The 16,339-nt window shown below is 40.2% G+C and overlaps 1 protein-coding gene across 1 annotated transcript in view; it reads left to right on the top strand.

Moving 5' to 3' along the window:
* The window catches only part of COL2A1 (collagen type II alpha 1 chain), a 79,865-nt gene that overhangs the window by 50,055 nt on the left and 13,471 nt on the right, over nt 1-16,339 (top strand). The window contains exons 26-41 of the mRNA XM_007424774.3: nt 586-639; nt 1,570-1,668; nt 1,991-2,044; nt 2,987-3,040; nt 4,036-4,089; nt 4,805-4,858; nt 6,771-6,815; nt 6,940-7,038; nt 7,910-8,017; nt 8,485-8,538; nt 10,398-10,451; nt 11,404-11,457; nt 12,273-12,326; nt 12,441-12,548; nt 12,856-12,909; nt 15,188-15,241. Of these exons, the coding sequence (XP_007424836.2) occupies nt 586-639; nt 1,570-1,668; nt 1,991-2,044; nt 2,987-3,040; nt 4,036-4,089; nt 4,805-4,858; nt 6,771-6,815; nt 6,940-7,038; nt 7,910-8,017; nt 8,485-8,538; nt 10,398-10,451; nt 11,404-11,457; nt 12,273-12,326; nt 12,441-12,548; nt 12,856-12,909; nt 15,188-15,241 (1,053 nt within the window). The remainder of the gene's footprint in view (nt 1-585; nt 640-1,569; nt 1,669-1,990; nt 2,045-2,986; nt 3,041-4,035; nt 4,090-4,804; nt 4,859-6,770; nt 6,816-6,939; nt 7,039-7,909; nt 8,018-8,484; nt 8,539-10,397; nt 10,452-11,403; nt 11,458-12,272; nt 12,327-12,440; nt 12,549-12,855; nt 12,910-15,187; nt 15,242-16,339) is intronic.

Raw genomic sequence — 16,339 nt, 5'->3', positions numbered from 1 at the left:
CACTAGATGGCGCCACGGATATATAGAAAACTCTGAATTTTGAATTTTTGCAGCCCAAATATGCTAGGCCAGGTTGTAGTTTTGTGGCATCTTTAATTCTCAGAACTTCCAGATTAAATTTTGTGTCCATGCACATCCCTGTTTGAACAGCCTTGAGTCAGAGAGGTGTTCTGCAGGAAGGGTTTCTCCCACTGCAGATTTTATACTGGCATTTTCCCCATTCTCAGTGTCAGGAGTGAGCTAGAATGAGTGAGTTCTGCTGTTTGGCAGACAGGAAAAAGAGATGAGCAGTTGATTGTAGCAACTGCAGCTGTATTTGTATTTACAGCTATAAAAGGGCCTTTTTGGATCATTTTTACTTGTGATTTATTTTAAACTGTCACTTAAAATACTACACTGTGTTGGCAAGGCAGGTTCTGCAATCTTTCAGCCTGTTATCTTGGGCATATTTCTTCAGTTACTGTTAGTAAGGATTCAGACAATGAAAACGCTGGGTAAATTCACATCAGAATGTATTTTCTTGGCAACACTTGAAGGAAAAGGAGTAGGAAAATAATTTCCTTTTTTAAAAAATTTTGTTTCTAGGGTCTCACTGGTCGTCCTGGGGATGCTGGTCCTCAAGGCAAAGTTGGTCCATCTGTAAGTGAAATTCTGTACTTTTCCTCTTGTGCCATGCAGAATGTTTGAGGATATGGTTAAGATAGAAGAACATGATGATAGAGTGATGCAAAGTTGCAAACATTTCCTTGACATTAACTTGTGTGGAGAATAAAAAAAAATTACTGAGGTTGGACTTAAAGGCTGCTTCACATATTGTGCTAAGCCATTGTTTGCTTAAGCATGGTTTATTGACTGAACCACACGTAGCCATATTTCTACAACTTGGTAAATTCTACAGCATAATTTATAAACCACAGTGGGGATTAAGACAATATATTAAGCCAAAACCAGACACAGCACATACTTGCATAGCATGTGAATCCTGCCAATATGTAAATAAAGAGCTTGTGATTGTGACGGATGAAGAAAGGGGTAACATCAGAAATATATATTTACACAAGAATGTGTATTTATATGCTTAGTGAGTCAATTTTTGTTATAGTTGTTCTTAATATTCTTATTAGTGAGATTTATATTCCATCTTTCTTCCAGGACTCAAGGTAGCTTATAGGGGGATCTCTTACTTGTTTTATCCCCACAATAGCAGATCTGTGGGGTAGGTTGGGCTAAGAAAGAATTACTAAAATAAATGTCATTCAATGTGATTCCATAGCTAATGATAGCCTAAACCTGGTTCTTCCCAATCCTAGTCCAACGCCTTCACCACTATAACACAATGGCTCTTTAAATACTTTCATAGGGGAATTCATCCCATCACTATACAGCAAATGGCACTAAAGGTGAAGAAAAACCACTACATACACCAATTTTATACTGATCTTTTAAAAAAGGTTATTTTTTAAAAAATCTAACAAAGCTCAGAGGCTCTTTTCCAGACCAAGTTAGCATAGTGGCTTGCTATTTACCAGTTTTAGCAAGGTATGCCTATATCTTTCTCTCTTTCTCTAGGGTGTTCCTGGTGAAGATGGACGACCTGGCCCTCCTGGTCCTCAAGGGGCTCGTGGTCAGCCTGGTGTCATGGGTTTCCCAGGCCCCAAGGGTGCTAATGTAAGTGAACCTACATTTGACTCTCGGAAGCATGACCCCGTAGTTTTGAAGGGAAATAGAGAGCAGTTATGACATTTTGGTAGCTAACAGAAAGGTCTCTGGACATTCTCCAACTTTGCCATCATTTCCACTTATTTATCTTACTTGTTCTGCTCTCCCCAATTTGGGCAGTTAGTCCTATAAAACTCTACATCTTGCTATAACCCTGGAGAAAAAATAGGATGGGAGAACACAGAGTTTGAGAAGTAGAGGTTCTCCAGATGGGATCTTTTTCCCTTACTAAAATGTCCTTGTAATTTATTTTGTTTATCTTTCTGTTTAGGGTGAGGCTGGTAAAGCTGGTGAGAAGGGGCTACCTGGTGCTCCTGGACTACGAGTAAGTTTATTCTTCATCCCCCTGCTATTAAAAAGCCTATCTCTGTATTTTCTATTTGTGTTTGTTTATATACTTTCTTTAAAAAGTTAAATAACACAACCCCATCGTGTAGTAAAAACATCTCAGCTTCTCCATGTCTTCTCAGAGAAGAGTCCATACTCTTCTTGCCTTCTTACTCCACATTGATGTAAGGCAGATGTTAGATGAGATGCCAAGTGCTGAGATGCAATGATGAGAGGCTTTGGGAAATAATTCTCATGACCAACTGTGCAAAAACGTCAGTACTGGTGCAGAAGCACAGTAAAACTATGTAAAGCTCATCAACCCAATTTCTAACAACGAAACACTGGTTTGCTAGAATTAGTTGAAAAGGGATGCAGAACCTTGAGCTATTTGGAAAACAATTTTATTTGTTCAGAGTTGTAATATTGGAGGAGGACTTTAATAATTATGCAAAGTACAGGTGCATGTCATCTGAGTCCTCCTTCCTTTCTTGAACATTTCACCTATATGCAGAGCAGCTAATGCCCATATGTGCAGTGTTGAAGTGCATTTGTGCTGCGCTTCTATAATTGCTAGGACAGGAAACACACACTTTGGATTGCCTCCTACCCTCAGCAAGGAGGAGCAAGGAGGGATGGCAGTACCATGGAGCAGCAATCCTAGATTTTTCCAAGAGTTGAAAATGTTCATTCCATTTTGACAAATTTTGACATATTTGGCTCCCCACACTTGAATGCTGTGCTTTTTTTCTCTTTGAGAATGATTAAAAGAACAGAAGGCAGAGATTCCAGGGATATCTATAAAACTCCTCAAAGGGACTTCCTTTTTTTTTTTTAACCAATATCTGAATACTGGGGCAAGGAATGTTACACTCTGGGACAATGGAAGGGGAGTTGACATGATCAATGAAGACTTTTTATCTGCATCTGTTTCTCTCAGGGTCTTCCTGGCAAAGATGGTGAGACAGGAGCAGCTGGACCACCAGGACCTGCTGTGAGTATTTGCTTTCTTTTTATCTTCTGGAATATGCCATCTACAGACTGCCTAGATAAAAACATTACAGGCAGGAGGCAAAATCAAAATCCTGTCTTTTCCTAGGCTTAGGGAGAACTGAGCCTCTATGAGGATTAGCACGACTTCCTTTCGGCTTCTTATGAGCAGTAAGAGAAAACTCAGAGATTATTTAACCGAAGGTCACTGTCCTTCATTCAATTAGTTGGATGCAGCAATAGCTTCTCATTCATTCTCTTTTATGTTATTTGCAGGGGGAGTATTCTGTATGAATAATGCTTATTTCATTATTACATTTATAGCTGTAAGGATCTCAAAGGGACACACACCTGGTTTTCTTCATACCCCACTTTATCCTTGCAAAAATCTTGTGGGATAGATTAGGATGAGTGGCCCATGTTCAGAATGGATTTTAATTCAGTCTTCATAATTCAAACACTTGAAACACTATATCACATTAGTTCAGCCCTCAGCAGCAGAACGCCAAGTTATATTACTCATCCTAGTGAATTCTGTGGTTTCACTGTGATCATCACCATCTTCTCCCATACCTTCATTTCACACTTCGCTGCAAAATGTATATTCTATCCATAAGTTAGAGCTCTTCTCATACTTTGCAGCAAAGTGTGAAATGAAGGTGTGGGAGAAGATGGTGATGATCACAACGAAACTGCAGAATTTGCAAGGATGAGTAATAGAACTTGGTGTTTTACTGCTGAGGGCAAAACACAGGCTACTATGTATGCCCTTTTAATTGAAACCAACATAAAAACATGTGACTATATCAAAATTCAAATGGATGGTGGGTGGTCCACTATGGAAAAGAGTATGAACCCATTTAATAAAACATAACTGTAAGGAATCTTTAGGTAATGTCTGATTTTTGCTTACACAAGTTATATCTCTCCAAATACCATATCTTGTTAGGCCCACAGTGTTGTTGTTGTTGTTGTTATTATTATTATTATTATTTTCAGGGGTCTGCTGGAGAGAGAGGTGAACAGGGTGCCCCTGGACCATCTGGATTCCAAGTAAGTAAAACAATTCTATTATACCCCTTTAAGGACCAGCATGCTAAAGGGCATTTTCTCTTGCCCTAGTAAATTCATCTGCTTGTGCAGGGGAGTATAAATAGAGATAGGCAGGAGGAAGAGACCCCCTAGTTCCTGCTGAAAGGGCATGAAACCAATCTATTGTATTGAATTTTATCTGTTCTTCAAGGGTGGATGCATGTTTTCAGGGTTGCATCTGTTGACGATAACTTCCTGCCACATTGTTTTATCAGGCACTGCAGAGACAACCGGGAAACTACTATTTTTATTTAGTCTGTCTATCACCTCTTTTTCTGGACTCAGTTAGATTCCTTGCATATCCCAAAGGTTATGCGCCTTACTACTTCCACAGAAGAAACTCTGGGGGTGGGGGAAAAAGAGAAAGAAAGAATGAGGCTGAATTGGAGGTTATGCATTAATCAGGGGTGCTCAGGTAGGCAGACATAACTTTGTTGCATATGTTTGAGAACCACAAGATGAATATGTCCATAGTTATCCTATTATCTGAGCAGAGGGATACTCTTTTCCAGATCTGGTACTAAATTTACTTTACGTTTGATGATAAGTTAATGACCGTTCCTTTGGATTGAATGTTCTCTTTCCTGCCCTGGGTCCACTTAGCTGTGGAAGGATGCTGCTCCCTGAAGAGAATGAAGTGAACCATCCTAACACCAAAATAACTTCTTGTTTTCAGGGACTTCCAGGCCCCCCAGGCCCTCCAGGTGAAGGTGGAAAACCAGGTGACCAAGTAAGTAATAAATATTCATCATCATTTAGTACATACTACATAGATACTTACCAGTCTGACATGGAATCTTTCCTATGTCATTTCTATAGACTCAAAATAGACTCAAAGTAGCTTCTAAATGTGGAAATACAGGTGGTCCCCAGTTTAAGAACGAGTTCTGTTCCCAAGGTCTGTCCTTAAATCGAATTTGTATGTAAGCCAGAACAGTATTATTGTATAATACTGTATAAATAGTGTTGTGTAATGAATTTGAACCATTATGTACTCAAATCATGTTGTATTTAACTTGAATTTTGCTACAATAGGCTCCGTTCTTAACTAGGGGTCGTCCTTAAACAGGGCATTCTTAACCTGGGGACTACCTGTAGATTGAATTGCCATTGAGCTTAAAGATTTCCAGGTGTTTTATTCTGGACAACACACATGCATCTTTCAGAACATGCTAGTTAGATAGCCTCGAATCAGTAAAAGGGAAGTAGTCAGGTACAACACTGCTGAAAAATAATTCTTCTGAAAAAGCAGCTAATGGCGGAGGGGAGGGAACTCTGATCCTTCCTGACCCTGATGGATTATAAATTATTCAGCATCAGCTTACAAAACTATAATCTTTAAAATAAAAATAAATTTTAAAAATAAAATATTTACAAAACTATAGAATTCTTTAGTGACACTGAAGTTTCCAATGAAATCATCAAGGAAAAAGATTTTTAAGGAAAAACAACTTCAAGAAGGCTGTTTTTTAATAAATTTTTTATTGCTTTTTAATTAATAACAAAAAAGGAAAAAAACACAAAACACAAAAATGATAATACCCTATCGAGAAGAGGAAGAAGAAAACATTAAAAAGTGCTATTACAAAAAGTGACAAAAAGGCAACAAAAGAAATTAAAATGTAGCATAGTAAGGCTGGTTGAGTATGCACTGTGCATTCTGTGGGTGAGACAGCACCCTGTCTAATGGCCATGCTGATAAACTAGTGTCTGTACAGTATAGCTATATTTGGGGAGAATTCAATCTTCAGTTAAAAATTCTTAAGGCATAATATCATAGATTTGGAATGGACTGTAAAGATCATCTAGTTCAATCCCTGCTCAATGCAGGATCTATTAGAAAATCTGGCAGGTGACCATCCAGCTTCTGTTGGAAGACCTCTAGAGATGTTTGGGTTTGACTGTAGGCCCAATGTGGGTTTTACGTGCCAGCAGTCAGAGAAAGTTGTGGATGTTATGTCAGAAATTAAGATCTATGGTTGACTTTACTTGATATATAAAGCTTCCAGTCTTGAGTGTGGTGATAGAGGTAGAGTAATAAAGATCATGCTCATAATGATGCAGCCACCAGAAGAATTCATCAGAACGTTGACTAAGGCATCCCCTGAAAACCTGCTTACATCCAACCAACAGATTTTCAGTATGAAAAGTAAATTGGGTGTTTCACCCAATTTGCTAAGTTGAAGTGATGAATCACTGTTGAAATATTCAGTAGGTATTCAGTGCAGGAAGCAATATATATCAGTGTTATTCTGAAATGCTGATATTTGTCTCTCTGGTATTCAAAGATCCACTTAATTGTAACAATAGGCAGAATCACCATACTGTTCAAACCTTTCAACCATAGTCATGTATGGTCAGAAACACAACTAGTTTCTCCTGAATATAATTCTCATTTTAACTTTACCTTGTAGAGTTTTCTGCCAATATGACATTTAAAATAATATTTAAAAGTGAAAAAAACGTTAATCCAAATTAAAATTTAACATGTAAGTTATTCTTCACCTGGATCTATGGATTTTGTTTTTTTAACTTGCCATATTTGCTTATAACTAATAGGGAGCCGTGCTAGATTTTAGGATGGTACATTATCAGCTTCTCTCCTTCTCCTTCCCTTTCTAACTCTTTTGTTTTGCTTTCAGGGTGTTCCTGGAGAGGCTGGTGCTCCTGGTCTTGCTGGTCCCAGAGTAAGTCACCTACAGTTAAAGTTGAGCCCCTGAGCTTACAAATGGAGCAGCTGAAGCAGCAGCTTGACTCACTACATATCTGAATTGTATCTCAGCAGCACTAAGGAAAATCTCTCCTTTCTAGGGTGAACGTGGCTTCCCAGGAGAACGTGGATCTCCAGGTGCCCAAGGCTTGGCTGGTGCTCGAGGTCTTCCTGGTACTCCTGGTACTGATGGGCCCAAGGTAGGTTGCACCTTGGCCTTACTTTCTACTCTGTAATGAAGCTGATTCATTTTGCTACCTAGTGGCTGCAAAGACAAAAAAAAAGGCATTTCACTCTTCCAGAACAGCCTTCCCCAACCTGGTGCCCACCAGAAGTGTTTAATCAAGTCCCACAATTCTTTGTTCAGCATGGATTGGGAGTTGAAATTCAGCACATCTGGAAAGCACCAGGTTGGAGAAGAGCACTTCAGACATATTAGCCAGTGGCTCTGAAAATAGTAGAAATCAGTTGACTTGGGAAGCTGTAAGAAACCTCCTTGTTCAGTGCAGTACCTATTAGTTGTTTTGGGGCAGGACAGTTCAGTTTCATTGGAAAAGGCAACTAAATAAGGAGGATGAAAATGTGATTACTCTCATTTCAACAGCCTCTGATGTGTGCCTGGCTAAACCTCTCTTTCTCTGTTTGTTGCACATGGGAAATGGGAACATAATGTAATGATACTGAGCGGGGAAGGGAAATGTATAAGTATTGCATTAGTCCCAAGCTGGCAAACAATAGCATGTGGGCATCCATTAAGGAGCATATTTCATATTCTGAATATCTTTTGGCGGGGGGCGAGGAGTGCCTTTGAGTCATTCTGGGCTCCTGGCAACTGCCTGGACAAGTCCCTGCAGTTTTCTTGGCAAGGTTTTTGGGAAGTGGTTTGCCCTTGCCTCCTTCCTAGGGCTGAGAGAGAGGGACTGGCCCAAGGTCCCCCAGCTGGCTTTGTGCCTAAGGCGGGACTAGAACTCCCAGCTTCTAACTAGTCACCTTAACCACGACAGCAAGCTAGCTCTCCTCTGAACATCTAGTGTAGTCCATTTTGTGATCTATATTGTTTTTCTTGCCCAGGGTGCAGCTGGTCCTGCTGGGCCTCTTGGAGCCCAAGGCCCCCCAGGTCTACAGGGAATGCCTGGTGAGAGAGGAGCTGCAGGTATTTCTGGACCAAAGGGAGACAGGGTAAGTAGCCATTTTCCATCGAATTTCATAGCACCCTATTTTCAAGCATTAGATGTGCTGTTTTTTAAAGTGTTTAGTTTTGTTTAGTTGCTTACAGTGGGGGGTTTTTTAATTTCCCCCTATTTCCTAGGTTTTTTTCCTCTTCAGGTTTTTGTTGTTGTTCTCTAGATAGTTTAGTACAGTGTTTTAAAAAATGCTCTTCATTTTCTTAAAAACAATAGGTGAGGTTTCTTTTTTTTAATTAGACATTTTTATTTATAATAGCATTAAATAGTTATATTGCTGTTTAATTTATATATAATACCACAAACTACTAAGGTTTTTTAAAAATGAATGTTAATTGTGATTTGCTTAAGTTTCATAAAATTAAGCAATAGACCACAACAGAGAACCACAATCTAAGTGATCAGAGTTTCCAGTTGATATTGGCTACTTATTGTCATGATTTCTTTGATATTTTCCAACAGGGTGATGTTGGTGAGAAAGGTCCAGAAGGTGCTCCTGGCAAAGATGGCAGCCGAGTATGTTCACTGCAGAGATCAATTTCTCCTCTCTTAAGGCAGCAAGCACTTTGTTTAAGGAAATAAGTGGATGGCTTAGGGTGGGGGGGAATATGTGACATACTGGTCTATGTTTCTAGACTTTAGTTATGCCAAGCTCCTGAAACCTTGACAATCCCCGTTAATCTCACAGAGAGCTTAATCAGAATAGTTAAACTGCAGGGTATTCCAGGACTGTTAAGACCAGGGAGTGATGAAGCTTCTCTTACTGAGGCACATCTTGAGCAAGCTTCCTCACCCTTTTCAGAGTCAACCCTCTTTACCATCAGTCTTAGATGATTCACTCCTGGAGCTGACTTGTGCTTTCCCTATGCAGGAGGATACAGGCTGCAATGGTAGCACCTCATCTTCTCCTTTGTGGGGGAATGATGGCATCAGGAGGTGGGGGCTTTTGCGGAGAACATCCTGGCCTCCCCATCTAAGCCCTTCATTCTCATGTTTTCCAGCAGGCTGAACCAGATGGAGGGCTGAAGTTGACTCAGTTCCCAAGGCTTGTTCAGTATTGTACGGCCATGCTTGGTGTTGCAGCTGTACTGCCTCCGTTCATTCCTCAACAATATTAGATCAGAAAAAGGCTTGGGGATAATTAGCCAAGAAAAATGTTTAGCATTAAAATGACTAGTGGGCTGTTAGATGTCAGGCAGAAAAAGATTGACAGTACTGTACAAAATTCAATATAACTTCATTCAAGCATTATGTTTTGTGCAATTTACTTGTGTGAAGTGGTTTGGGATTGTAAGGTAAATGGACAGATACGAGGAAAAAGAGGGTCAAATGGATGAAAGGAGTTGCTAGTTTGGTTTGGACAATCATATTTCGGCTTAATAAGTGAGGACACGAACAAAAAATGTGTTCATCCAGTTTACTTTCTCCTCATCCCTGTGTTGTCTATCCAGTCATTTTTTTTTTAATATAATTTTTGTTAAAGCTTTTAAACAAGAAGGTAAAAACTAACACAAATTAATATAAAGTAAGGAAGAAGAAGAAAGAAAGAAAGAAATCAAAGAAAACACAAAAAGTGCAGGAAAAGAAAAAAGTTAGGAAAAAATAAAAAAGAAAGGAAAACAAGAAGAAGGTTCCAATACTCTTCACAGCAGTTATAAGTACAAATTGTTTATCCAGTCATAATGAATAAGTCTAGTTTGTCACTTCATCCAATTGTAGTTACTGGCTTCAGAACTGCATAGGAATTTAACTATGGCTTGTTCTGAAGGTGGTTACTTCATTCCCAGTCTGGATTTCTGCATTCAGCTCAGGCACACTGTGAGAAGAGCAGTTGCATCATGTTTAAGCAAAAGGCTTATTCGTGTTTTTGACTTATTAAGGCAAGGTATGATTATCTGAACACAGCCATTGTGTATGTTAGATACCTAATAAATGATAGATTATACCTAACAGATGGCAAACACAATGTGTTTACCAGATATATAAAATCTCAAAAATTGTGCCCCTTTGAATCAATGAATGGAAAGGAATGTAGGATTGTGTTTCTCGTGCTATGAATGTTGTGATGTCTGCACTAGTGTGCTATAAAAAGGGCTGAAGAAAATGACAATTAAAATGAACTTTTAGAAATGGAAGCCCTGGTGCTGGGTATGAAATACTTTTCTGAAATAGGAATGTCACCATTCTTGGCATAAGAATAAAATGTGCCTCCTGTTTTGACTGAGAAAGGAATAAGCAATCTTCCAGAATAAAGAATTTAGGCAGTACTGTGATATGGCCTGTTTGAACTTCCACACGGGTACGATACCTTTGATGCAGATGGATAGCGCTTGCTTTCAATCAGCACATCTAACTCTGCATTTTCCCATTGTCAGGGTTTGACTGGTCCCATTGGTCCTCCTGGTCCTGCTGGCCCTAGTGGAGAGAAGGTAAGAGATCCTGTCTCTTGTTAAGAGGTCATGTGGCAGGTTGGCCACTAGAGGCAGCATGTGAGTCCTCTGAATATTTGTGCTTCGGTAAAAAAAAGTATACAAAGCTGTATACACAATAAGAACTCATACTTGCTATGCTTTATGACCTAGATTCAGAGAGATGAGGAAAATATGGTGGATGAAGAATCATTTGGATGTGTTTTCATAAGTTTAGAGCTGCACGGATAACTCCATCATGATTAAGTTGATGGGTTTATTGAATTCCTGTATGTCTGAATTCCCTTGCTTCCTTAGCAGCTAAGGAAATTAGGAGCAAAAGAATCAGGAGTTCTGGCAATGAGAACTGTTTGGTAGGAGGAAGAGTTTGATAGCCATCTATTCAAGTGTTTTGGCCCTTTTGTTCTCCTGCTCAGTGGTATCTGTTTATCCTCACTACTCAGTATGGCTGGTCTCTACTGTGTGTGCAAATCTCAGCCAGTTTCCCCCCTACTCCCGGCCGCTTGTACAATACAACTATGAAAGCAAGGATTGTGCTCTTATTCTTAATTCCTTATGGTACTTAATGGTTTAGGTGCTCTAATAAATAACCAACAATCAGAAGAGTGAAAGAATAATTGTGCAGCGTGCTCTTTCTTGTCATAAAGAAAGAGTCAATAAAACTCAGGACACTTCATCCTACCAGCACTTTAATCCCATATAACAGGGTTCCTCAACCTTGGCGACTTGAAGATGTGTGGACTACAACTCCCAGAATTCCCCAGCCAGCATGGCTGGCTGGGGAATTCTTGGAGTTGAAGTCCACACATCTTCAAGTCGCCAAGGTTGAGGAACCCTGCCATATAACATTCTGAGCCACAACCTTTAGCAGTGGCAGAAGAGATTCTCTTTCAGCAGCAAACTGATCTGGACACTCCATTGTCTTACCTTTCTCTCCTTTCTATCCCTTCAGGGTGAATCTGGTCCTCCTGGTCCAAGTGGTGCTGCTGGTACTCGTGGTGCCCCTGTAAGTTTGCTGTCATTGTGAAACCTTCAAATGAAGTTTGTCGGAGTAGATGGGGAAAGAGATTCAGTCTGGCCCATATAATTGTAGAAATCCTAACAGGAACTCTTGGAACTCCTATCAGTTGCACAGGAACAAATGTGGATGTATTTTTATGGGATTGTTTTCACGTGAAGGGAAAATTGGTCCCCTCTCTCCCTATTATAGTATGTAGAGACCAACTTGGAAAGCCCTTGCTGTTCTGATCAGCATCTAGAAAAGCCCATTAGAGACCAGCTGATACTCGTGAATTTTTGAGCTTCTGTTATTGCTAAAAAGGAGGAGAAAAGAATGGTCAGCGCCAAGCCAGCATAAGTGAAAAGATAAGAAAGAGGATCCTACCCTCAACTTCATGCTCCAAACAATCCTAAAGCAACTTTTTTCCAAGCTGTAGAAAGGAAAAGCTGCTCACTATTGTATTAGTTCAAAAAAGCACCAGTATCTAAAACAAAACATACTGCAGAGTATGTTCAGAAAACAATCCTGTGGATTGTTCAGAAAAGATCATTTGCAAGATCTCTGAGAAAACCTTAGGAAACACTTTGTTCCTCGTCAATTGCTTCATAGTATCTGAGCAGTAGGAACCACATATGTTGGGTAACACCAACCTTATTACGGATCCTATTGTCTATAAGACAGCTGGAGGGATTCTGTCCCTGGACTAGTATCTAGAAAACAGAACTGCCCCTAGAGCTACAGAAATTGACCATCCTTGGCACAGGCCATCTGAGTGTGTGACCTTGGCTCCTTTCCATTTCTGACTGCTGTTTCTGTTTCAGGGTGAGCGTGGAGAAACTGGACCTCCTGGCCCCGCTGGGTTTGCTGGTCCCCCTGTGAGTACTGCTTGATAGTTCTAGACTGTTACACTTCTATTATTACATAGTCCAATAGTTCCCAATGTCTATCATTGTGAATTCCCCCCCCCCTCACATTTCTCCCCAATGCAGGGTGCTGATGGCCAGCCTGGTGCTAAAGGCGAGCAAGGTGAATCTGGCCAGAAGGGAGATGCTGGGACCCCTGGTCCACAAGGGCCATCCGGTGCTCCTGGTCCACAGGTCAGTGAAACAATTCCTGAACTGGAAGTGCATGCATGCGTGCGGGTGCACACACACACAGTTTGTAAAGCAGATATTTTCCAAGTGCTAAGCCAAATGTACACACGTGCTTACATTGTCAGTTAAGTTAGCATTATGCCCAAGAGTGGCAGAGACAGTAGTTTCTGAGAGCTGGGAAGTCTATCGGAGGGGATGCAGGAACTGGGGAAGGCTAGTTGCCTCTGAATAAAGAGATTCTGCATAGACCAATGATGAAAGATGCATGAAAAACACCCTGATTTCCTGTTTTCATTTTGCTTTTCAACAGGGTCCAACTGGTGTGACAGGTCCAAAAGGAGCTCGTGGTGCACAAGGACCCACAGTGAGTATTTGGTGAATCAATTGCTTTTTTCTTGCAGGCCAAAGCCTAGCATTATTGTTCATCATTTGCTCTACTTTATGGCATCTTTACTATTAGTGTGAATGGGATGTGCTGTGACACCATTCTTTAAAATAATGTGGATAATGATAAGGGGAATTATCAGCTATGTGGATGAAGAGTGTTTGTTGGAGAGTTCAGGTCAATGATTATTCCACTTGGTTCTGTAGCTTGTATCTGAAGAATAATGTTAGGGGACATCCCTTCTACTTTTATTCTAACCTATGCCAAAGCAAATGCCTGAAGGTTTATGAAAATGTGGCTTTAAGACAAAAAGGCAAAAAAAGTGTGGCTTCAAGATAAAAAAAAGTCCTATTGTAGACACTTTATCTTATCGTGCCCAAGAAAAATGATGGTAGCTCAAAAAGAAGATGCTTTGCCAATGTAATGTCACAGGAGTCCCCGTTGCTCAGCTAGATGGCAATACTAGTCAACCTGGACTGATCTAAAAAAGCTAAGCAGTGTTGGACTTGGTTATGTATTGGAAGGAGACTACCAGGAAATCCCAGGGCTATAAGCCTGTGGAAAGACATCACAAACACAAACCACCTTTACTGTGATCAAGAAACCCACCTGAATATAAAATCATGTGAGAGGCTTGACTTTAACCCTACCTTTGGATTTTAGGCTAGTGCAAATTAGTGTCAATCAGCCGCTGCACTCCCCAATCTTTGTTTTCCCAGCATGTTGGATTATAAATTCCATTATAGTTATGGAATGGCTGGAATGGTGGGAGTAATAATTGATTTTATCTGGAGACAGCTATACTGGGGAAGGCTTCTTTTGGTGGTACCAAGCTCGGCTCTTCATAGCATATCTTATATTTTTCTTAAGAGAACAGGGTCACTGTCTGGCCACTGTCCCCATTGATCTCCAGGCTGACCTTAGAAGATACAAATGAGCTACTTCAATAGGAGGCCCCTTTATTAATTACTCTTTCTTGGGAATCAGCAAGTTGTACCTTTACCTCTTAGAAAAGAGAAGGTTGCAACTGTCTGTACCCATCTGTGAACCAATTGTCTTGCCTGATAATTTTAGTGAAAGTGGATGTTCTGATGAACTGCAAATGAGAGCAAAAATAGGCAACCTGATACCTGTATGCAGTACAGCGCCCACATATACTGCTTAAGGTGCCTGCCAGGCTCTCTGCTTCATCCGATTTCTAAATGGTCTCTTTTTTTAAAATTAAAAATAAACTGAAATGGGAAGCAGTCATGCTGCAAAGCAAACTGTCAACATAATCTTTATTTCCAAGAGAACTTGGAAATGTGCAGCCTCATTTGCACTTTTAGAAAATAAAAATGTTAGGTAATTACAGCCTAGTGCTTCTTTGGAAGTATTCCCACCTCCCATCCCTTCAGGGCAAAGAAATGGTCAGGAGTATTCTACAGGTCTAGAGGGTACATGGTGGGAACTATTCTGATAGTCTGCCTTCTCATTAAAAATATTTTGTAACTAGTCACATCTAGCCTGGCAACCATTGTGTGAGACCACCTATGACATTCCAAGTGTGTACAGCAAGCCAAAAAAATCTGCCTACCTCTGTATTAGAAAAATATTGGTTGGAGATATGGGATTAGCGTTCCTAAGTCCACTAGGAAATGGACTTTGGTAATGCAGTCTTTTAGTGGAATTAGCACAAACAAACCATCTGTCATTAATGTCTCCTGAAAGTGCTGGTCCTCTCCAACCAAGTTTGGAAAGAAGCACATCCCCTTTTCCTTACAGTAAATGCCAGCAGGGTCTTAACTCTATATAGGTCTTTCTCAGAATATCTGCCCTCTATTTGATCTTCAGAATCCAGAGGTTTTTTCTTTTAAAAAGAGAAACAAATGTATTGCATGTATTTATTTATGAATGTATTGCATGTATATCCCACCATTCCTCCAGGGACTTAAGGCAGCCTTATGTGGGATGACCCTTCACTTTATCCTCACAACAGCAACCATGTGGGCTAGGTTAGGCTGAGATAATGTGATTGCCTCAGAGTCGCCCAGTGAACATCATGGCTCGGTGGGGATCTCTCCATCTCTGTCCAACAGGGTAGAGTTTCCACCACATTTCGGAAGCATGTTATTGAAATTAAACCTTACTTTAGCTTCCTGAGAAATGGACTGGAAATCATGGGGAAGGTTCTTCACCACTTACTCATCAGTGTGTTAAATGCTGCTGTTGCAACAGTCTTGGGGTGTTCTGGTCATAACATCTTCTTTCTTTCTAGGGTGCCACTGGATTCCCTGGTGCAGCAGGACGAGTTGGACCACCAGGTGCCAATGTGAGTTCTTCATTGCCTGTCATTGTTTTTATTTTTTCATTTTAATTAGAAGCAATCTAGGAAAAAGAATGATATAAAACACAAGGGCTCTTTCCCAGCTTTACCTCTTTACTGAAATGGTGGTTCAAGGTTTCAAAGGTTCCAACAGGAAACAAAACAGAAAATAATTTTACTTGCTTAAGAGGATAAAAGTAGAATACCATTAAAAAAACTTGCCATGTGTCGTAGGATGGTTCAGATTAATACAATGAAGCACAAAACAAAATACTGAAAGAGGAGAAATTCTGTAAAGGCATAGAAACAAGAGAGAACTATCATCCTGAACAGATTCTACAGGGTTGCCTATGGAACTAGCTGTTCATTATTCTGCGTTAAGGAACTTCTAAAGTCACTTGGCAGGGCATTTATCAGCATAAAAGTCATAGCAAGAGTGTATATAGAAAACCTCCATGTCCATAAGGGGTAAAGCAGGTTTGTATATTTGACACCCCTTCTTTTTAACTTTTATATTCACTCACTGATTTAAGCCTTGAGAAAGGCAGACTTTCACCCATGCTAAGTAGTAGGCCCACCTCTGTCCTAACTAATAACTAATATTAATCTGTTCTTCTACATGCTGATCATGCAGCAATCCTTTATTTAGATGGAGCTATTGTGCCCTTGCCCAATATTGCAACAAGGAGTAGCTAGTTGTGAACTGCAATAAAACCAAAGTAATTATCTTTTCTAAAAAGCTGATTATTCATTGCTACTCCTGGAAAATTAATGCTTCTAGCAGTGATCAAATTAAGGTCTTCATTTGGGTGTACGTTTCCAAGCAAAAGCAACTTATCGGCAGAGGTAGAGCCCAAAAACTCTGAAACTTAGTTCTGCAGTTTGCCGCTTGTAATAGCAGTAATCACTTCCCTCCTGCCACAGAATTTTTCAGAGCTAAGGGTCATCAGCCACTATGCAAATGCAAATCTGCCACTATCCATATTTAACCCCAATCAAGGCAATCTCAACTAAGCTGCACAGGAGAGGCTTGGTTGCTATTGGAAGAAACCAAAACACTCTGCCATAGGCATTGCACTGCCTCTTCTACACAGTGTGGCGAGT

Source organism: Python bivittatus, unplaced genomic scaffold (assembly GCF_059951505.1).
Source record: "Python bivittatus isolate LINGU-HERP-01145 unplaced genomic scaffold, Pbiv_v1 ctg000220_np1212, whole genome shotgun sequence".
In the NCBI taxonomy this organism is placed as follows: domain Eukaryota; kingdom Metazoa; phylum Chordata; class Lepidosauria; order Squamata; family Pythonidae; genus Python; species Python bivittatus.
Note: the sequence above shows the minus strand (reverse complement) of the source record. Positions and strands in the feature narration are given on the sequence as shown.